Source organism: Oenanthe melanoleuca, chromosome 1A, assembly GCF_029582105.1.
Source record: "Oenanthe melanoleuca isolate GR-GAL-2019-014 chromosome 1A, OMel1.0, whole genome shotgun sequence".
In the NCBI taxonomy this organism is placed as follows: Eukaryota; Metazoa; Chordata; class Aves; order Passeriformes; family Muscicapidae; genus Oenanthe; species Oenanthe melanoleuca.
This window is the reverse complement of record NC_079334.1, coordinates 19779251-19801656: the sequence shown is the minus strand read 5'-3', so window position 1 is coordinate 19801656 and position 22406 is coordinate 19779251. Positions and strand designations below refer to the sequence as shown.

General features: G+C 45.7%; 1 protein-coding gene across 1 annotated transcript in view; it reads right to left on the bottom strand.

The window, feature by feature from the left end:
* Window positions 1-22406, bottom strand: part of ABTB3 (ankyrin repeat and BTB domain containing 3) — a 174081-nt gene that overhangs the window by 55508 nt on the left and 96167 nt on the right. The window contains exons 3-4 of the mRNA XM_056508141.1: window positions 11916-12120; window positions 1205-1357 (exon numbers count right to left, since the gene is read on the bottom strand). Coding sequence (XP_056364116.1) covers window positions 1205-1357; window positions 11916-12120 — 358 coding nt within the window. The remainder of the gene's footprint in view (window positions 1-1204; window positions 1358-11915; window positions 12121-22406) is intronic.

Genomic DNA, 22406 nt, shown 5'->3' with positions numbered 1-22406 from the left:
GGTATTAAATTAATTGTGCCTTTTCAGAAGCAAGTACGAGGTCTTCAGACATTGTGTAGTACCTGTATCTGAAAGTGCTGACATTTCAGTAGGGACACAGAATGCAGCACTCCTGGAAACGAGGGCCATGGTGGGCACACCAAAGGGAAGCAATTACAGCCAAGGTTTGAAATCTGAAATGCTCATGATTTGACTTCTGAAAGTCCATGTATTTCTTCAATTAAATATTGAATAGTTGTGACTATAAAAAGCCTACGTAGATCTGAAAGTGAAGTATTACATTCTCTGGTGGAAGAGCACATCAAGGCCAGAGTCAACAGAAGGCAGCAACTCCCATGCAGGTTGTCACAGCTAATCATGTAAATCAGCTCTCTGCTTTCTGTGTTGCAGGAAAGAATGCATCTACTGCTGTATCAAGAGGGAGATTGCTGAAAACTGGGTTTGTGAAGCAATAGCAGTGAATCATTTCTGCTTTGGCAGATTCAAAATGCCTTTTCATATGAACATCAAAACCAAACATATTCTGGACTCCAAAACAGTCCTAGAATGTACTTTTATCCAAGTATTTGTATCCACACAATAATAAGGCAAAACAGACACTAAAAACATATCCTGGCAATAAATACTTTAAGACTTCATTAGAAAACCAAAAGGTCATATCTGATACATGAAAAAGTCAAATTATCTAGGCTGACATTTACAAGTAATTTGAACTGACATTAGCATGAAAAATACAATCTTATTGTAAGAAGTGGTCTTACCTCTAAGTTTAAACGTGCCCTTTAAGCATTAATGCTGAAAACAAAGCCCTGAAAAATATCTGCAGCCCTGCCAATTACATTTCAGCATTTTATAGCACAGCAACGTGAATCAGACAATTAGCAGAAGGTTTCAGCCCCTCATTAGCAAGCAGAACCTAATAGGAAGAGGAAAAAAAAAAACTCAAAACACACCACCATGTAGGCTGTGATGAGCAGATCAGGGGCTCGATCCAGCTGTGAGGTAGTCAGGCTCCCATTACCACGCAACCAGCTTATCCACGGATGCGAGCAAATAGCGGGAGGTGATTCTGCAGCACTCACGGTGAGAGCCGGAGCATCCCTGCGCCTCCCAGGCAACGCCAGAGCGCCGTGCCCGCCCGCTGCTCCCCAGCAGAGACGCGGCGTGCCCCAGGCAGCCGAGCCGCATCCATCCCCGCACTTACTTGAGCTGTCGGGGCTCGCAGTCCACGCCGGGCAGCAGGAGCCGGGCCGCCTGCCGCACGTCATCGCTGTCCACCGAGAAGCTGCGGCGGTGGCCGGCGTGAGCCACCGCCACCCGGATCCACTCCATCAGCGGCGGCAGCACGATGAACGGCCTGCGGGGACACACACAGCGCCATCAGCACCGCTCCGAGCACGGACCGGCACCGGCTGCGGGAGTGCCAGCGTGCACGGGGAGACGGCAGCGAGGATAACCAAGGAATGGGACAGCAACCAGCTCGGCAACTTCCAAATAAATCAAGGTGTCTCATGCTGTCTCCAGGGCAGGACTCTTTGGAGAGTGAGATTCAGGAGCCACACTCATCCATGGGGCTCTGCCAGGTCAGTGCACCCACCCGAGTGGCAAGCCCTCCTCCCATCCTTCACACGGTGTAATCCCAAAAACAGGACAGGAGTCTGCACAGGACCGTGAACTGCTCTGGGTTCGCTCCCCTGTCTCTGCAATAGGGACAGGAGAACGGACCCGGGCAGAGAGAAGGGATGCCCCAACACTGAGATGCCAGGGATGGAGAGGGGATGCCCTAGGATGCTCCAGGATCTCCTGCCGATGCAATGGGGACCCTGTGCTCAGTGGAAGTGAGGGGACTTAGTGACCAATGTGAAGGTTAGCTGTGAACAAGGCTAGAAATCAGAAACCACACTGCTTGGTCTCACTTTCAGCAGTACCAAACTGCTACACCTTCAGGTGCCAGCTGTTCTGCCAACCACACAGAAACATACACAACTGCCCCAAACGTGAATGCTGGGACTCTGGGCCACACCCCACAAAGCCTGGGCACTGTCAGAGACACGGTCCTTCACCCCATGTACCTGGACATGTCCCAGCAAGAGCTGCCCAAGCTGTAATGAAGCATGCAGCACACAGTTTGCTCCATCTATGCTAAGAATTATTTGGGAACCAAGAGAAAAATGCCAAGCCATAAGTAAAAACCACAGCTTCAAGTCCTGTTTCAGAGAAAAGCTAATAAAGTAACTGCAGCTAAACACCTTGAAGGTCACTACAAGTCTCTTGCTTCCCTTTCCTCCTGCAATCCCTTTTCATGGAGGAAGGGGAAAAAAAGCCTGCATTAAGTGCAGAGTAGGCAAATATTTTACATTTTAAATGTACAACTTTACCTCAAAAGGATCTACCCTGAGAAAAATTATTTAAGAAGATGTTGATTCTGGAACATAATTTTCCTATTTATAGCTCTTCATGCATTTATCTCCCTTTTTGAGGACTTGGCTTTACTTAGCTCTGATATTAATATTCTTGAGGGGGATGAGATACTCAGAAGCACCAAAGGACAGAGAAGCCCTGAGGCCACTAACTCTCCCTAGAACATCGGGTTCCAAAATCTCACAGGCACGTAAATGAACAACCTCCTTTTGAAATATGACATCTTTGGCTGAGTTGCCACTTCCATCATTGTTCTATTCCAACACATCACTGTCACCTCAAGACCAGGCTGCATTTGTTTCCAAGGCTTTTGCTCTCCCCAGACCTGCCATGGCCACATAAAGAGGCAGATAAGGACAGAAGATCATCTCCCACAGCTCACACAAAACAATTTCCTAACCCAGCTCATTTGTCATGAGGGTAGTGGGAGCCAGAGGAGGAAAAGGGGGGAAGCAGGGGTCTATTTGTTCCTGGAAGGTGACTGCTTCCCAGGTCATCATTTGAGTATAAGGAACCCTCTTTTGAGGCATGAAATACCTGGGAACAAGTTATCAGTGGGAGTTTTTTCATCACTTGCTGAGCAAACCTCAGAAAGGGATCTGCAAATCACACTGTGAAAGTGCTTGTAGTTACAGATATAACTTGGTTCTAGGAATACAATTAAAGGAAAACTCAATTCGAGGTTATGTTTTGCATGAGCGAACACAGTTTGGATCAGAGAAATGAAGACAGGCTTGTACAGGGCCTTCCTGTAACATCTGCTGGGCTAACAGAAAAGCAGAGAGCTGTGGCTGAACAGGAGGCTCAGAAGTTCACACTTTTTCCTCCTCTTGTGCAGGACAGAAACTCACCCAGCACAAAGTCTGCCCCACCACAGTAAAGAGCAGAGCAAATAAAAATATTTACAGGAACTCAGATAATTACATTATATAATTGTCTGGTTTTTTTTTTTTTTCCCTTTTCCAGTCTTGAAAATTTCAGCAGAGAAATAGAAATGAGCATGGCTATTTGTGCAATAAATCCCAAGAGGGAAGAGAATCAGTGTTCTGCAGAAGCAGGGAAATTTTCTATGAAGTCCAATTTCAGTCCCTAGATGAGGATATGGAGTATGTTCACAACATATTACATTCCTTTTTCCAAGGGAAAAAAAAAATCATCACTGCATAACTCAGCATATCAGGAAATTTGTATTTTGAGAAGGAACCAAATATGGCTGAGTGCAATAGATTAAAAATATCCTTCAAGAGACTGTGCACTATGTGAAGGGCTGGGTTCTTTCTTTTAAATACTGCTTGTGTGCCAAAGAGGAAAGAGGAACACAGAGTTATAAGGGTGTGATAATCCACAAGACAATGTGACATCAGCAAGAAATATTTCACTTTTCAAACAGCACTGTGTGAAAATGGGTTAGCCAAATGCATCGCATCACTGGCACATACACTGATTTATCTCTGGTACAAAGGCAGGTACCAACCAGGAGAATTCAGTAATTTTGTGTTCCAGAGCAGACAAGTCACCCAGTTACATGTTTTGGAGGCACATGCCTTAATTAAACTCATCTCACCATGGTGCTGGGCTTGATCTGCCTGAAGGATACGGGAAATCAGGAGCAGCTCAGCTGCTGCACAAGCACCTGACTTGGGCTGCAGGTGAGTGCGTGCTTGGACCTCCTCCTCCAGCCCTTCTCCATGCCTGTGTTTAATTTTATATGCATGCTCCCATCCTCTCATTCCATGCAGTTAAAAGTTAAGTATGGGCTTAAGTTAAAAAAACCAAACAAACACAAAAAAAAAAAAAGCGTTTTTTGGCACAGACTTGTATTTTCCTGAGCTCACATCTAAATGGAAAAATATGCCAGATCAGGATGCAGGGAGAGGTCTCTGCACAGATCAACTCCCATCCCACACACAAGAGCTGGGAGGGCTGGGGAACGCCAACATAAAGCAGATCCAGATCCCCAAAGGGCTGGACCTTTCTGGGCCCTGTCCCCCTCCCTTGGCAAGGGGGCAGCTGGCTCCTCTTGGGATATGCCTTCTCCTGCTTCATCAGAGAAGGCAATTATGAGTGCCCCACCAGCCCTCACATCTCTGGTTCCTCCTTCCAGGCAGCATCCTTCCCTGTTCTGTCCTGCCACCCAGCATTCTTCTCACATCTATTTTGGACAGCTCAAGGTCCCATAAGCTCCTATGCCTTGAAGACTTCTGCAGGTAGCAACACCCTGCTGGCACTGCCCCACAAGGGACAAGTCCTCACTGTCCTGGCTATCAGAGGTTCTTCTCCCCACTGCCTTCACACCCTGCAGCTCCCTGCCAGAACTCTCCCTCTGGAGTGGGGCAAACGACCCCTCTCTACCCCATCACACCTCAGACTTATCTCACTTTTGTGGGGCTGATCTCTCTGGAGCACTCTGAATGACAGAATGACTCATCAGAAAAGCAGATGTTATGGGGGGGAACCTAAATGCAACCACATGAGGGGTTCCCTAAAGCCTGCATCCCTCCAGAGTCACACACAGCCTCCCTGGGCTGCCCACCACGCCCCCTCCCTCGCTTACTAGCACACAGAGATATTAAAAATCCTGTCATGCATATGCAATAATTCAGGCTTTTCCATTATTATTAGCAGTAGTAGTAGTACTGTTATTGTAATTGTTGTTATGGTAGCAGTCTACCTGTATATAAACAGGAGAAATTGTCAGGGGGAAGACCATGAGAAATTGTGCACCATAAAATGCAATAGGATGCTTCATTATTTTTGCATGGGCCTGTAAGAAGATGGATGAAGCTCCTGTCTGGACACCACCTGCTGCAATGCCAGATTTGCAAAGCACTAGGGCCAGCACGCTGACAAATTCCAGCTACAAATAATCCCTGGCCCTGGTTTTTCACAGTTCCTACCACCTTTGCAGGGTGCAGAATCCCTGCTGGCGTTGACCAGCTTCACAGTCCACCTTCTTGCCCAGAGCAGGGCCACTACACACAACCCTGATTTTCAGCAGCTGGAGCAGTTCTTCCCCTCACCAGCTGCTCCCTCTCCCCTGCAGTGTCAGAACACTCATCACCTTTGAAAGCTCCTCACACAGGCTCACCAGCCCCTTGCTCCCAGCAGAGCCCACAGCATGCTCCAGGTCCCAGAGCTCATCAGTGCACAGGAGAGATTCCCAGACAATCACATTGCTCCAAGGAAAAAATCATCATTTCAAGTGCAGCACAACAGCCTCTTTATTTGCAGGGCACTTCACACTGCTCTTCTCCAGACACCTATGGAGCCCCTGCCCCACCATATGCACTCATTCACTGCCTGTATTAAATCAAACTTTAGGGAGAGGACTGGCTTGATAGTCACAGTGGGAAGAGAGAAATTCCTGAGGGTAATCCTATTGGGATGTGACTTCCCACAGCTATCTCCTGTTGTCCCTCCCTCAGCTTCCCCAGCTGTGGAGTGGACACAGCTGAAAGACCTGACCTTGCTTTAACTTGGTTCAATTGCTACAATTGCTTCAGATTCTGTGTTTGCAGGATCCTTTGGCTGCTGAGGAGGGTGGAGGTGGTGGTATAGGTGTGGAGTTCTTCTCTCACTCCAGCTAAGGATTGCTGACTGCCAACCTTGGTGGCAACAAGAGGCAAATTGGTATACAGAGCTCACTTCTGTTTAAATTTGCAAAAGCTACCAAGTAAGAGTTAAAGGTGCTTCTCAGAAGCATAAGGTTTTTACATGAAAAAGCCTTTCTTGATAAAGGTAGGGAGATGTTTTTTCTTGCAGATGTGAGTCAGCAACTTTAACATTGTAAAAAGCTCTTTACATTTGTTTGATTTGTTTATGTTTTTACGGGTGGTTTTTAAAGAAAACCCCAATATATGAATGGAAAAGCATCATAAGTTCTGACAAGTTTTGACTTGGAACATATGATGAAAATACATATGCACTGCTAGTCCATTTTTAGCATACTTGAAAGCTACAAAAGCATAGGTTTTCCAGTGTAGAGCACCCATTTCAGATGGGTTTCTGGACTGCAAAACTCTTTATATTTAGACCAGAAGCTACTTGTCTTCAGGGGGAGCAAATACTTTTGGATGCCCTCAAAAAGCTGCCAGTCCCAATCCTTCCCAGAAACTCAGCAGTGCCAGCTGATGCTCCATGTGAGTTCATGCAGTCACTCTATGCCAGGCAGCTGCTCTGCCACCCCAGAAGCCCAGCTAAGGGTGACCCAAGTAGTGGGTTCTGCACCTTGTTCAGGCTGAAGGATTAAACCTCCTTGCTCTCACATGAGCCTCATGAGACCTGCCTAGGCAGAAGGATTTACCCTTAGGCTTTTGTAGAGCAAGACATTGGTGCTCCAGAGTCCACAAACGGGTATCTGCAAATCATGGGGTTTGAGCCCACATCCAGAGCTGGAATGAACTGTCCCTGCTCCTTCTCCTGCATTAAAAACATTATTGGCCAACATCTGAAACACAGCTGAGTCAAAGTGATGACTCAGCCAGCAACCACAAAAGGCAAATATTTCAGTGGCAGCTTTGACATCAGATTTGACATGACTGGCAACGGCATAAATCCCTGAGGACACACAGCATTCAGAGGGCAGCACAGAACAGCCTGGATACCATGCAGTTCTATAGGGCTGCATGCAGTTTCCTCTATTTAAAAAAAATCCTATAGCCATCCCACAGACAGCAGAAGTTCAGCTTGATAAATTAGATGTAGAATACAGATCCAGTCCAGCAAGGATATTGCCATGTAACAGCTACAAATAATGCCTGAAGTATTTTCAACATGTGCCATCTCGCACGCTGCAGGCAGCTCCAACAACATTGCTGAAGGGATTTCTAGGAAGTGGGAAGTTTGATATTTAGCATGCAAATCTAAAGGATTTAGGTAAGGATGCATTGGGATTTCTTTTCAGTGGTTCCAAGTCAAATCAACTCTGCTCTCAGTTTTGACTTCACATAGCAAAGCTGTAGCCTTGCTGAAGTTTCCAATCAAACAGTGGATAAAAACAGATAGGGTTACATGGGGCTATGGCATACTGGCACATCAAGCAGGTGTAATCCCTTCTGCATATACAGGTTCATTCAGGTTTCACTGCAGGACTCCCATATTCCCAGTGCTTTACCTGGTCTTCATTAGCATTCCTCATCACTCTCTCCACTCTCTTCTGGTCTTTGCTAGAGACTGCCCAAGCCAGGGAATTTGTACCACATAATTATTTAAATCAGGGACACTTTTCCCTAGTTCTCTTACTGAATTTTTTCTATAGTTATAATCTATACTGCACACATGGCTGTAGCAGTTACAAAAATGGTCTGAAATAGTTAAAATTATTTTCAAAATTATTCTAATAGCATGGAACACTCCTCTCATTAGAGGGGCTGCATCACATTAATTAGCCAGCTACACCAATAGCTACCCAATGCATGAAACAAAACTGAGGTTACCCAAACTCTTTCCATTAATCATGAATGATCACAGCCTGCAATTTGCAGGTGTATGCATGTGCAGGCAACATCTTTCTTTTTGTGTGTGTGTGTCCATGTGAGCGTGGAAGGCAGGCAGAAAAATAAAAAGCAAGCAATAACAGCCCATAGGAGCTTCCTAAAGGATTGTTCCACATACAGGAAATAATAGTTAAGGGAAAGAGAAAAGAAGGTAAAAACCAGACACATGTCCATCAACTCAATTAATTAAGACTCAAGGAAAAGTTAATGGCTGCCAGGTGGTACAAGGAGCTAATGCTCCTCCAAGGTGGAGCAGCAGAGGAAGCACTGGAGAAGGGACTTGGCTGCCTGTGAGCAGGATTAATGGGTGGGTTGGACCAGCTGAGCTGCTGAGCCACAGCTTCTCAGTGAGTTGTTAATGGGGAACATGGCAAGTTAGGAACTAATGAGGACTTTGTCAATACAGCTGTGCATAAAAGTGGGTAAGGAACCACTTAAGGAGAAAAAACATCACACAAATCTGCAACTACAGATTCTGCACTTTCCGGTGCTTAAGAAATTACTTGCAATAATTTTGGAAGCGTTATAGGGTCTGACAAGCCAAACATAACCACAGGACAGATCTTTTTATTGAGGTAGAAGCAGCAAGCAAGAAAGAAATCTTGACAACAGTATCCTCACCTACAGTTCCTTCTCTTTTTTTTTTTAATTCCCAGGAAAGCAAAAGAATCACAAACCTAAATAATCTGCAGCCTCCTGCAGGTGGAAGCGCTGGAGGAGCACTGCTTTTGTAGGCAACACCCAGCACAAGACAAATGGCTCTGGCATAACCCAGCTGGGTGCCATAGGGAAAGGGGACCCCCACAAAGAGGTCCACCCTCTCCCTGTACCTCCATGCTTGCCAAAATAGCCATCTACATGGTATCCAGGGTCAGCAGAACTGGCTTGTGTTGGTGCCAAAAAATCAGAGAGTCTCTGCCAAAATGCCAGATAGAAGGAATATGAGTTTGGGGTGGGAGGGAATCACACATCCATCTTATGGTTGGGTTTGTCAGCATTTAGGAAGTGGGGAATATTTCTAGGTTTTCTAAGCAATTCTGGCCACTCTCCACTCCTCCCCCTCCCATGAAAGCAGCCCCCCTTGTAACAAGAGTTTCATTACATAATCATTTTTCCCTTTTATTTTCTGTAAAGATAAACACTATTAAAAACTTATTGCGTTCTCATTTCTTTACCTCCATGAAGAGCAAACACAGAGAAATGCTCCCTAGAAATGAGGTGCCAGATCTATTCAAAGGTAAAAAATCCCTTTTTATGTGTCCCCCAAGTCTCTGAGGGAGGTACTGCTTTCTGAGCTAGAAAGTGCTAAGCCAGGTAGCAATGCCACCATACCGGATTCCCCTCTCATATTCAGACTCTGCAGGATGACATGTACAGCCTCTGCAGCTCAGCCTGGTTCAGAGCCAAAATCTAGGTGGGCTGGAGATGAGTGGGAAGAATGGGATAGTCTCATGGTGCCATCAGCCTTGCAGGTGCTGGGAGAATTCTTTGGCTGCATCACACAATCATCTCTAGCCTGGGCTTGCACTGTCAGGGAGGAGGGGGCCAAGACAGTAGCCAGTTTGGTTTTACAAAGAGCCAAGGACAACCCCTATTTCATGAAATTACTGCCTACTGCCAGATCCACACCATCCTGGCTTCTCTGCACCAGCAGGGAAACAGAGAGGCCAAGGATGGGGAAAGATGCCTGGACCTCCTCACTCCCTTCTGGGCTTCTTACAAAATAAAAGCAATTGCTGCAGCTGGAAAGCAAATACAGCAACAGATATGCCACAAATCTTGTGAATATTTTGCATGTAGAAGTGTCACATTTAACAAACCCACCTCTCTGAAACTCACAAAACCCCATCATAGAAACTGAAACCACCAGAGATAAGTAATGGACCACAAAGCATGACTGCCTGTAAAAAACAAAACACAGGAAATGGGCATGAAGGCTCCTCAGCTCTACAGAGAAGTCAGCCTTGCTGCTGCACTCCTTTCTGAGCAGCACAGGGTGGTTACATCCAGCTGGTGAAACTCCAGAGCTCAGCTCCATGGAAATATCCGGGCTCCCACTCCAGCACTAGTACTAATGCATGTTTGATTAGGCAGCAGGAGATGTATCTGCTCCTTCCAGCAGTGACCACAGGCTCTTGGCAATAACACCGAGTACTTGCTCTGGCCCTCGCCGCACGCCGCAGTCGTTCACTGCCCTGCCAAGGGAAGGCGTCCTGCCAGACAGAGCTCTCAAAATAAAGTGCAGAACAATTGTTTTAAATGGTCAGTATTTCAAGTGCTCTAACTAAGAGGATGTGTATTAAGGCAACCTCAGAGAAAGGAAAACCTATTAAAGCAAATGCTGAAAGTGATTTTTCAAATATCCTTGCCCTTTTCACTTCTGCACAGGGAAGTCTGAAGAAATCTTACAAAATCAGAAGCTCAGCTTTATTCACCCCTATATTTGCTCTGGTTCCAGTGGCATTATTCCCACAGATAGGAACTACAGATCAGGTGAGGGTATATTCTAATTTTTTAAAAATTTTTTTGTGCGCGTTAACCACATGACATGAGTTAGGCCTTCCACAATAGGAAGACTGGATGACAAATCATGAGATTTAAAACAATGCAAATAAATAAATAAATAAATAAATAAATAAATAAATAAATAAATAGAAAAAAAAAAAAGAGGAAAAAAAAAAAAAAAGAGAAAATTCTGGATTCTTGTCATTTCCCTTCTGTGGGTTTTTTTTTCATACTTTGAAAATTACAGAACAAAAAGTGACAAACATGCTCACAGAGCGACCCAAACTTGAAAAGAAACAAAATACCATCCAAAGGCAAATGGCAAAATTCCCAGTAACATCATTAATGCCAGAATTTCATCTTGCATGCTTTTCTGCAACTAATAAAAAACTATTTCAATTAAGATATCATATTATGTACCATTTACAACTACACACACAATGAGACCCTCAAATGCTGCTTTGAGATGCAGACCTCATCCTGCAGCAATAGCCAAGCCCCATGTCTGCAGGTTAGAGCTTGGCTCACACGTACACTGCAATACATACTCTGGGATGTAAATGTGGAGCCCAGCCTGACAAACCAGCTTGCATTTGCATCACCACAATACCCATCCTAAAAATTCATATCCAGTACTTTCTAAGCACCAGCCACTCCTCTCATCTCTGTACTGGGGATGCCTGGTTTAGGGCTGGTGAGCATGTGTCAGGGAAGCAGCAGAGTTGCCCCAGCACACAGCTGGAGACATTCTTTAAAAGAGGGTTTGCTGGGCTTTTGATGGTAGATGGATTTATCTTCTTAGTCAGCAATCTGTCTCCTGTGCTGGGCACCCTGCCTGCCAGCTTCAGAGGCATCTCCTTCTCACCTTACATCAAACCCTGAGTCAGGATAGGGCCCAGGGGCACCTCCCCAGCCCTGCCCATCCCCAGAGCAGGGACAAGAGCAGCACAGCTGGCACTTGCCACACCCTGACCAGGGCTGTCCTGAGGCCACTGGTGACCCAGTGAGGTCACTGGTCCTGTGCCCCGTTACTCAGTGTGGCTGGAGCCCAGCAGCTTTAATGACTTCTCCTTTCTACACACTACTCTATTCATTTTCCACTTCCCCAATCACAGCTGTTGAGCCCTATTAACACGTAGGGGGAAAAAAAACCACATTTAAACCCAAACCTGCTAAGCCAGAAATAGAAGTTCTCATTTTCCTTTCCAAAACACAGAATAGCTGAGCAACAACGAAAGGAAAAGGAAATCTCTCCCAAGTGCACATCTGGAGCCAATTTGCTGTCTGTAGCCACTGGGTGTCACTTTTGATATATATTGGTTCAGCCACGCAGCAGTTCAGGAGAGAAGTGGATTTCAAGGAGGTGATCCTAAACCAAACCAGACTGCTCCGCAGCCTCTCGCACACAGGCTGTAATTAGCAATTAGCCAGCCAGGCTGACTGATGAATAAAACATCCTCACCACGACACCAAGCACCGCGCAGAGCCTCTCACCTCTCAGTCTGCAGCGTGACTTTGGAGGGCTCCACGTTGGGGTTTTCCCACTCCATCTGTGGGCAGTGCATGAAGTAGCACAGGGTGTACAGAGCCTCGGGCTCCCAGTAGAAGGATCCCTGCTTCTGGTGCATCGGTGTCCCATTCCCGTGCTGCTTGGCATTGAGGGGCTGCAGGTGGTGCATCGCTCGAGACACCAGGTCACCTGGAAAAAAGCAAGAGCCAGGTGAATGCCAGGCTTTCCAGCTGCCTGTCCTGAGCTGGCAAACTGAAAGGCACTTCCCTTTCAGTTTGGTCTTCCCTTCCATTTAACCTCACATACGCAAACAGTAGAGGGTAGGACATGATCCTAGGTGTTACTCATCACCAGGCTGAACTTTTCCTTGTGGTTTATGTGGTGTGGTGCGAGATATCCAGGCTGCAGAGAAGCTCACAAATGCCTGCAGGAGATGTGTTTCTGCAAAGAGGGTGCTGTGGGCAGCATCAGCCTGGCACATCTCAGCACCACCACGAGAGCTGGCATGCTGAGGCCAGGACCACACTTATCTACTTAGCATCCTTTGGAGGATGCTAAAACCCCAGAGTCCCAAAAAATGACCATGCAGGGTAGCACGAAAAGCTGCATGCCCTGGGGCAGAGAGGCAGTGAAATCCAGCCCCTTGGAATGAGGAAGGAGGCAGTCAGGTAACACACAAAGCACTGCAGGAGGATGTGAATGAAGGAGCATGTAGGTAAAGAAAAAGGGGGGAAAATACTGGCAAAAGATAATATAAAAAATGTTCAACCAAAATTAATTTTTTAAGTCCGGGCTAGGCCTGGAAAACTTCATGTTAGAAGAAAAATAAAACCTATAAAGTAGGCTCACCCAGCCTCCCAGGTTTCCAGAGCACAGAAAATGGACAAAGAGGAAAATGCTCATCGTCCCCCCTGCACCAATATAGTCTGGGGCATTCCCTCACAAGGCAGATATAGGAATCCAGCCACAACACGTGGACTGGGATCAGCAAAGCCAGAAAGTGAGATTACCAGGCAAATACATGGGCAAGCAGCAGTGCAGTCTCTTAGCACAACACTGATTGTAACTAATTAACTAAAGCATCTTTCTCTGAGGCAGTGAATTTTATGTCTATTGACTAGTGACCACTCTATCAAAGGCAGGGAAACAATTGTGGTTTAAACTGCCTTCTTTCACATGTTCAAATCACTCTTAGAATGCTTTTGGGGGAAATAACGATCTCGAATCAAATCAGTTGGTTTGTTTTAAATGAAAATCTGAGTGAGAGCCCTTTGGGTCATTCTTAAGCTATACAAAAGCAAGTGATGAGAAAAAGAGGACATAATTTTCCATTGTTAAGAAGAAGTCATTCACTTTTCTCTTACTTGTTTTTCCCAAGTGACCACTGAGCACTGGAACTTGGAAGGAAAAGTTAAAGATATACTCCAAGGTAGGAGCATAAAACCAATTGTGGGGGGATAAACAATGGACTCCTGGGCAAACTTCAAGGAGAACCACACTGACTGTGTAAGTCCCACCCCTTTGAACACAACATATCTCTCCAGCCTGACTCACACAGAAAATGCTGCTGCTGCAGTGATAATGTGTAACACTGAGAATAGAAATGTCTCACGTAAAAATCTCAGCCCAGTTCTCCACAAACGTAGCCTTAAAACCATGAAGAGAAGAAAACCACTGGCATGAGGAAACTGCCGAGTCCATGATTTCAGGGTTTTGACACAAATTTTTGCTTCACTCTGCAATATTCTTCAGATTCAAAGCTTTCATTTAAAAATAGCTTCTGTCTTTTCTCTCTGCCAGGAAATTTCCGTGATAGGACCAATCTTGCAGCATTGCATGCTCATAATTTCCAAGAGAAACTATGCATTTGGAAAGTATGCAGGATCAGGTCTGCAGAAGAAACAGATGTGCCTCTGAGATGACTCCCCAGTCCTGCACCAGGCTATCTGCAGGCAAACAGAGGCAGCAGGAAAGTTTGGGACCTCCTTCATTCAGCCCAGTCTAGTCACAGCAGATGTGCACTGCCAAGTCTAGTACAGGCCAATTTAACTGCTAGCAGCCTTGTTGATAGTAAATTCCTCCTCTTTTCTCCAGAAGGCAAAAAAATTGCATAGAAATGCTGGCTGCAACACCCAGCTTTAATAGCAAAGACAGAGAAAAGGGAAACACACTAAATTCAGCCTTTTCAGATTCAAGCCAATACAGCATTGAAGAACGTGGGTGAAGTTTAGCACACAGCCAGTCTTATTTCCGTGGTTTGAGACAGCAGGCACTAGAGAACGCCTCTGACTTCTGTCATGAATGATGAATAAAAATTAAGACGCAATTTTGGCCCAGATTCTGGCAGCAGCATTACTTCACCCCACTCCTCCCTGAGCGCTGGGGTGATGTGACCTCAGTGACACGCCCAGGGCCAGAGGAAGCTGCAGAGTGAATAAGAAGGCAAAGCAGCAGCAAGAATGATGCGGGCAGGCAGCTAAGCACCACTGCTGATGCAAGGCAGGAGGAACTCAAGCCTTGCTGAAAGGCAAAGCTCCAATCCATATCGATATGACCACAAGTTCATCCTTTAATGCTGTATTTCCTCTACTGCTTCCAAAAAAAACCAAAACAATTCATGCCACTAAAGCTGAATTAATGCTTTTTATATTTAAGTCTCATTTAATTACCTTATACCAAGAATTGATTGCTTAGATCTTTCTTTTGCCTTTGCTATGCTTTCTCTGGTCACATTTTAAATAATTTCTATATTAACATTTATTGTAACATTTCTTTACCAATAAGTTGACTTATTTCTTTGGGCCAACTCATAGCCTAAATAATCAATACCTGTAAAACACTGAGGTTCACAGAGAACAGTAAGCAAGCTAAAAAAGCCCCATTATATTGGTACCCAATGGACAGGAATCACTGCTCTGATTTATTCCACAGCGTAACCTCGAGCAATCTGATATATGCCCTAGTGCCCTTTGCCTCCTTCAGCCACATCCAGTTACAGCAACAATTCTCCAGGGCAGAGACCGTGCCTTAGCATATCTGTTCTCCAGGATCAGTGCCAAGAAGGCACAGGGAAGCTGACAGGCACATGCACACACTGCATGGCAGCACTTAGGCAAGCCCTGTAAAATGTAGCACAGCTCAACATCTGGTTCTAGGTGTGTGTGTTGTCTTGAATCCTTACCAGGTTTTGCTCCTTCTATTGTTCCTTGCTGTAATGTGCTTTTGCTTCTCCATTTCCTTCCTAAGAATGTACCTAAGAGAGGCTGAGATTCTCTTTGATTCCAAGGCACCCCGAAGTCCATGGATGTGAAATCAGCTTCATGATGGGACTCACTGGTCTGCTCTCCAGCAACCAGCCAATTCCAGTCTCATCTGGGAAATCCAAACCACACATGCGCTCCTTGCCAGCTGTAAAAGCTGTTGTATCTGAACAACGAGGGCAACCTTAAATTTATGGCGAAGCACAGAGAGATAAGCCCCCTTCACAAGTCTGTGCTCTCCCTTCATCAGTGTCAGCTACCTCTGCTCTTCAGGGCTGTGCTCAGCACAGAAAGGCTCTGTAAGGGCAGCTCACCTGCTCACAGCACTGCTGGCCTTTCTGCTTCCTTTTTGGCCCTGAAAATACAGCTCAGCTGTATCAGCTGAACACATCTGAAAGGCCGATAAATTCCTCAGTGCATCATTTCCAGAAAGAACACATCTAAAATAAAATTCCCAGCAGCTGCATTGACCTTGTAACTCCATGAATGAGGTTCCTGGTGGCTGTGGCATCATGACCCAAGGGGCCTGGCAGGGATCCCAGCCTTGCCCTCCACTGATCAAATTCTTATGCTGTACCACCACCTGAAGAGCAGACTGGGGAGCTGATCTGCCTGGCAAGACAGCTTGCCAATTTTATTTTGTTTTAAAATTAAACTCAATGAAAACTTCCGTAATTTATGCAACATAAGCCAAATGAGCCAACGCACAAACTGCTTTGCAGGCACAGCCAGGGAGATGAAAACATCATATTGCACAGGGTAAACACAAGGAAAAAGAAAAAGAACAGCGAAGTGGGGGGACATTTCAGGACATTTTTGTTGCCAAAGCTGGGAAGCCACAACTAGAGGAGAGGCTCCCAGAGGGCAGCAAAGGCAATGACAAGCCCCAGGCTGACACTGCCTTGCAGCCCTGATTCCGGATGGGGAAGGGCTCCAGGAATGGCTCCACATTGGAGCCTGTCAGCCCAGAGAAAGGCCGTGCCTCACACAGCAGCCACCAAAAATTCATGAGAGCACCTCTGCACCACAGTGTGTGCAGAGCCACTGCAGCTGCCAGCCTTTCACCCTTCCCATAACTCAAGGGGGCTCGCCCATTGCTGCTGCTGTCAGCTCAGCACGCTCGGTGAACACAAGGTCCACATACATTTGATTTAAAGATTGAAAATATTATGTAATGCGCATGTTGAGACACAGGCCTGGTTTAAGGCAACGCTGAATATTTAAGGAACAGCTTCACTGACTTCAAGCCACAGATATGATGTGACAGGCAAAGTAAAGCTGCTCCCATCTGCATGGGGGTGCAATTCAATATACAGCAACAACATACTACATACAAGTGGGCAGCTTCAGCCTGAGCCCTCACTGCAGTGACCAGTGAAGCTTTTTTTTTTTAACTGTGTTTGCCTTCTATAAAAGCTATTATCACTGCTTTTACTATGTTAGAGTCTGGTGTTTAAAGAATAACACATCTGTTTCCAATTTTGTACTGGGGAGGGGAGGGGGGGGGCAGGCAGAGGAAGGCAAAAAAGAAGGAAGAGAAAGAAAATGACAGATACCCAATGCCCATGTCTGAGAAGCTTCCTGTGGGATTTTCTGATCTATCATAATGGACCTGATGATGCTATCCTGCCTGCCTAGGAGCAGCTTAACTCTTTTCAGAGCCAAAACCACCCAGCTGAGTGCACGCCTGCAGAGCCACAGCCCTGATGTGAAAGGGACAGATCCTTATGCAGCCGCTCCTTATGACACCTACCTCATGTTTTTCTTGTTCCAAATGCATGTTCTAAAACTACCAGGAAAAACTTAGCAATGATGTATTTGCACACTGAAAACGAGCACCTTAGTTCTTTGACCTGTGTCTTTCCTGCAAGACCCAGGGGAGAGAGAGGAGCATCTGTTCCCACGGCTGTCTCCCCACCTGGTGCCCTGCTGGGGCACCGTGTGAAGCAGCAGGAGACCATGTTTTTGGCACCACAGCGTTGTGCAGGCAGCACCCAGCAGTTTGATAACGCTGCTCTGGTCATCCTTCCAGCTGTCCTTGACTCCTACGTGTGTAGTCTGCACTTGGGAATCATGCCCTGCAGTGGGGGATGTTGATAGCAGCAGCATTACTGATTTGCTCTGCTTCCTGGGTGAAAATTTCCTCCTGCAAAGAGCAGGCCAGAGCCATAGGCAGGAGATGTGTCTATCTTTCAAAGCCCTTAACAACCTCCTGTGTCCTGCCCAGGTGGTAAAAAGGAGGAGTATGCATCATGGAGCTGCATTCTAGATGCCAACTTCATGTCATGCTCAGTAGATTCCCCTCTTACAAGCATGTGAGCCAGGTGCAAAACTCATTTTCTTGACCTAGATTCATTTCACACTTCAATACAAAAGTCTTGGATCTATGGTTTTGCTCACTACCAGCTCTGGGGAGACTGTATTGAAAACATGAATTTATAACCCTGACAATAAACCATGGTCTATTTAATCAGACTGCTAGCTGGTAGCCACAGCCGTTCTGCATCCTTCCCAAAGTGTAGCTAAATAATTTTCCCTCTCTAGCTCCTATTGCCTCTGTTTTCTGCACCAAAGTGGCACAGTGGTGCAGTCTGCCCCAGCACACACCGTCAGCACATCACTGCAGGTGAATATGTGCAGTTGAGCTGTGTCTCCCATACCAGGTCACCCTCGGCCACCCGAGCCATCCCTACACTCTTGATTCCAGATGTGCTGTTCCTCCATGTTCCTCTGCCTCCAGTGGTACATCAATCTCTATGTTTCAAAAGTCAGCTGAGCCAAAACTGCTCGAGCAAAACCTGTCCTCAAATGATTTATTGTGAGGTTTTCTATTGTTAACTCAACACTACTCATCCATACCAGGAAAGGAGTGTGCACAAAGATAGGGTGGCTGCACACTAGAAAGCATGCAGAATGTTTTTCACAGAGTGCATGCTCTTAGTACAAAGTATCTTCAAACATAAAAAAGTTAAGTTGTTCTTGGCACAGTATATTCTAGATTTTACTCCAGCTGCCTCAGGCTGTGGGTGTGCTTGAGGTGCCATAACCCACAGTCAGTGGGGGATCCAGTGTGCAACAAATTCATTGTCAAGCTCACCTTGCAGAAACCTCCCCAGCTCTGCCGTCTCTGCTGTCCCACGCTGTGTCCCTATCTGCTACCACAGGCAACCTTTTCTTCTCCTAAAAGCCATTAATCTCTTCCACATGAGAGCAAAAGAAGAACTGTGGTCCTAGATTCAGAATTGAGAAGACAGGACCAGCAAGGAGCCTGTTTCCTGGCAGTGGCTTCCCTGTGGCCTCCCACAGATCATTTAATCTTTTTATCTTCACTTACCCCACCATCACAAGAACCTTCTATTTATATTACAGAGTAAGTGTTTGCATCCAATTTAATGTTTGCAAAGCCTTTGAAGACTGATAAATTAGGGATTGGATATATCCCATAAAAAAGCCACAATAATAATTAAACCCTCTCAAGTTCACATACCTATTATAACAACACTTACACGTTGAGACTCTCCAATCCAACATGGCAAGCGTGATGTTTGTGTCTGATTCCCCTTAAGCCACATCAACTTCAAACAAAACAAGCTTTGACTCGGATGAGCTATTCATGTGCCGACCTAATGCAGAGCCTCCACTCTGTGGAACACCACTGCCATATGTACCATCATTTCTGGATTTTCTTGGGCCTGACATAGACCCATGTCCTCAAACAGAATTTAAGAGCACCCAAGGCTGAGCAGGCCAGTTAAAAGTGCTCCCCCTGACCTGACCAATTGCCTGTGCTCTGCACAGGAGGGATGAGGAGGACTGCAAGGAAAGGAAAATGCCATTTGAATCCAGAGTGTGCTGTGATGCAGAGGTTCAGAGGAAACAGGAGTCTGTACCTCAAATGTGGTGTACGGTGGAGAGTTCTGAGGGAGTTCACACTGGTGTACTGGGGAAGGTTGGTGGGAGGTCAGAGTTCCAGCACGCCCCAATAATCACAGCAACGCCTTTTGCCTCTAAGTATCAAATATGAGTGGGCTTAAACACAAGAGATAGAAGCCCTGGAGGAACAAAATGACCCTGGGCTTGTCCTCAGGAAAAGCAAAGGTGGCTAAGTCTCCACCCATGGAGGCAGCCAGGGAGCCCCCAAAGGAGCACTGAGGACAAGTAACAAGACAAGCTGCCCTTGTTACCCAAGACAGAAATCCACCCCCTCGATCAATGGGGCAGACAAAGGGAAGATAAAGCCTGAGCAGGGCGTAACCTGGTATTTTCAAATGATCCTCTGTCATGGTTCATCTCACCTGATGTACAAAAGTATTGTTTTATGGCTGATGACAGTATCTCAGGAGGAAGAGAAGAAAAGCAGTATGTTGTTTGGGACTGTTAAGTAACCCACAACCCTTCCCAGGCAGAGATGCAGACAGTGAATGGAGGTCCATGACTCAGAGAGGGCAGCACAGAGAATGGGGTAGCAGCTAGGGAGGCCTGCAACCAGGCAGCCCTTAACAGAGCAAGAAAACACCTACCATTAAAGCACTGCATTCATCTGCCTTCTGTTCTCTGCTGGGGGGGCTTTCTCTGTTGAGGAGCATCTCAAAAGCTTCTAACTTTTACAACTTTTACACACAGACTGGATGATGTGTGGATATCAGCAAGGAGGAGCTGCAAATTAGACACCCAGAAAGCAGGTGAGCGAGGACCTAGAGACCTTGGGCCATAACCCAGTGGAGGGCCCTTGAAAACTGGTAAAAGCATCACTGTATCTGGAGAGGTGATACACAGGCTGTCAGTCTATGCTGAAAGGAGCATTTCCATCTGAATAGCAGGTTTTGGCTAGCACCTCTGCTTAGCTCAGCACTGTGCTCCATGAACCAAACTGCTCACAGGGAATAAGCTTGGTCTTACTCTAGGTGCTGCTTAGTCTGAAAATACATCTGACAAACAGAGCTTTTGTTCTGGCAGTATATTAGCAGAGCATGCACAACACCACTCCTTTAAATGCCACCCTTCTACCAAGTACCTTTACCCTGGCATTTGATTCTAAGCCTAGGTTTAACCTCCTATTTACAGCACATGAATCAATTTGTATGGCTCCTGCAGCACTCCTCCCTGTTGGCTGCAGTGGATTGAGACTACATGAAAAGGCAAGGGAGAGGATGCAGACTTTCATCATCTCCTCAGCTGGGGCTTCGAGGAGAAATGAAAAACAGTATCAGTATGTGCAATCACATTCCTACTTACACTTGAGCAGTAACCCTTCCTTTCATCCCTAAAAGGGTGCCAAGATCCACTGGGAGGCTTTTATTTTGGAAATATATGCACTCAGCACTGTGGATGCAAAGAGAGGATGATGTGTAATGAAAAGAGGGGATGGAGGGTGCCATTTTACCAATGGCAAAAAGGAAAACCTTGCTGAGACCTGACTGGTGACAAGGAGGAAATACCAGCCTCAACATCACATCTGGGGACTGCTCTAAGTTAAACACCATTCAAAAGCAAAAAACCTCTGATATCAGCAGTGTTAAATCACATCTTCAGATTATCAGTTTAAAAAAAAAAAAGATTATTCATTGTGGTTAACACTCAGAGTGATACCAGCACCAGTCACTGTGGTTTGCACAAGTCTGGGTGGCAAACTTCTCACCCAGGAAAGCCATAGGAGACTGGCCATCTTTGCACCCAACACAAGCCCCAAACAGTTTTTTGCTCTAACCTGAAGACATATGCTTTGGATGACATCCTGTGCTTCTTGGGACACACAGCCTCTGCAGCCCTATGAACACACATCAGCACGGTGTGGCTGTCCCATGTCAGACACTAACACCTGAACTGTCTTTACCCTAAGGTAAAGGAAGGTGAGGGACGAGTATTTCTTGGTGCCAGGATTGGTGCCAGTGCACCTTAAGGCTCTGCTCTGCCTTCTCACCACCTACAGGCACACTCAAGAGAAAGAAGGTCCTCCTTCACCCCAAAAAACAGCAATGACCTTCAGTTAGGAGCCTCATTCCTCCTGCATTTGGTCTCCAAGCCAGCAGTGATATTTTCAGATGGATGATGAATAGGTGTCTTGGAGCTTCATGCAGTCAAATATAACATAAATGTTTGTGGATTGCAAACATGCATATAAAGAAGTTAGGAAAAATATTCAAAGGTCAAAACGCAGTATCATGGGATCTCTCCACAGCAAAAGCTCTCCCTAGTGCTCCTGTCTTTTTCTATTCAGTCTACTTATTTTTTCCCATCTGAATGGGGAAGAAATGAAAGAACTAGAAATCTAGGAGAATACCAAGAACTCTGAAAAAAACCCAAACAGTTCTACTCCTTTTCTCCTCTATGTCTAGTCTAGAAATACAGGATACTTCAAGGAAAAAAAAATTGGGGAAAAAAAAGGAAAAAAAGAAGACCTGTGAAATATTTTCTTTAAGACTCAACAGTGAAATACTGTCAGGCTACTGTTTAAAATCCTATTATTTTTGCTGTGCTTCAGTTCTTCCCAATGTTCTCTGTATAATAAGCATTTCAAATGAAATTACATTATTTTAAAACACACTGTAGTAGGCAATTACAACTGCTGAATACTAAATGCCGATATAACATAGACCAGATTTATTGTTGTTCCTTAACTTTCTGCCATGTTCATTATATTTTAATGAATAAGGTTTCACATTAATTTTTTAAGCCTTTGCCTTGGAATCATGCATTACTGCTGTAATTGTGGTACAGAATTAGGTGTCTATTTACATTCTCCTCCTAGGTCCTGGAGACAAAACCTCCCTTTTTTTCTCCCCTAAGTCATCAACATCACCTCTTCTTCCTATTTTCTGGAGAGAGCCCCATGGTCAGTGGCACTGCCTCACCCATCCACTGCCAGCCAGGCCATGTCCCAGCAAGGACCAGTGCCTGCTGAGCCTGGAGATGAGAGCAGAAGCACCAGGCAAGCAGGATTTGGCAAGAGCAGAGCAGCATCCATGGGTCCAGTTGCACCTGTCTGACTAGGAGGACTCCTCAATGGCAGCATCACCAGATGGTGCTGCCCTCCCCCTCTGGTTGTTTGTGCCATCCCACCTTTCCCCAGTTTTCTCCTACCTTCTGTCACATCCAGGGAGACCCAGCTTCCCAAAATGGTCTTTTCTAATACACTGACAATACATAAAAAAAACAAAGTGTGCAGACACATGAAGGCCATCACAGCTAGAGCAAGGTAAAGGTACCACATGATAA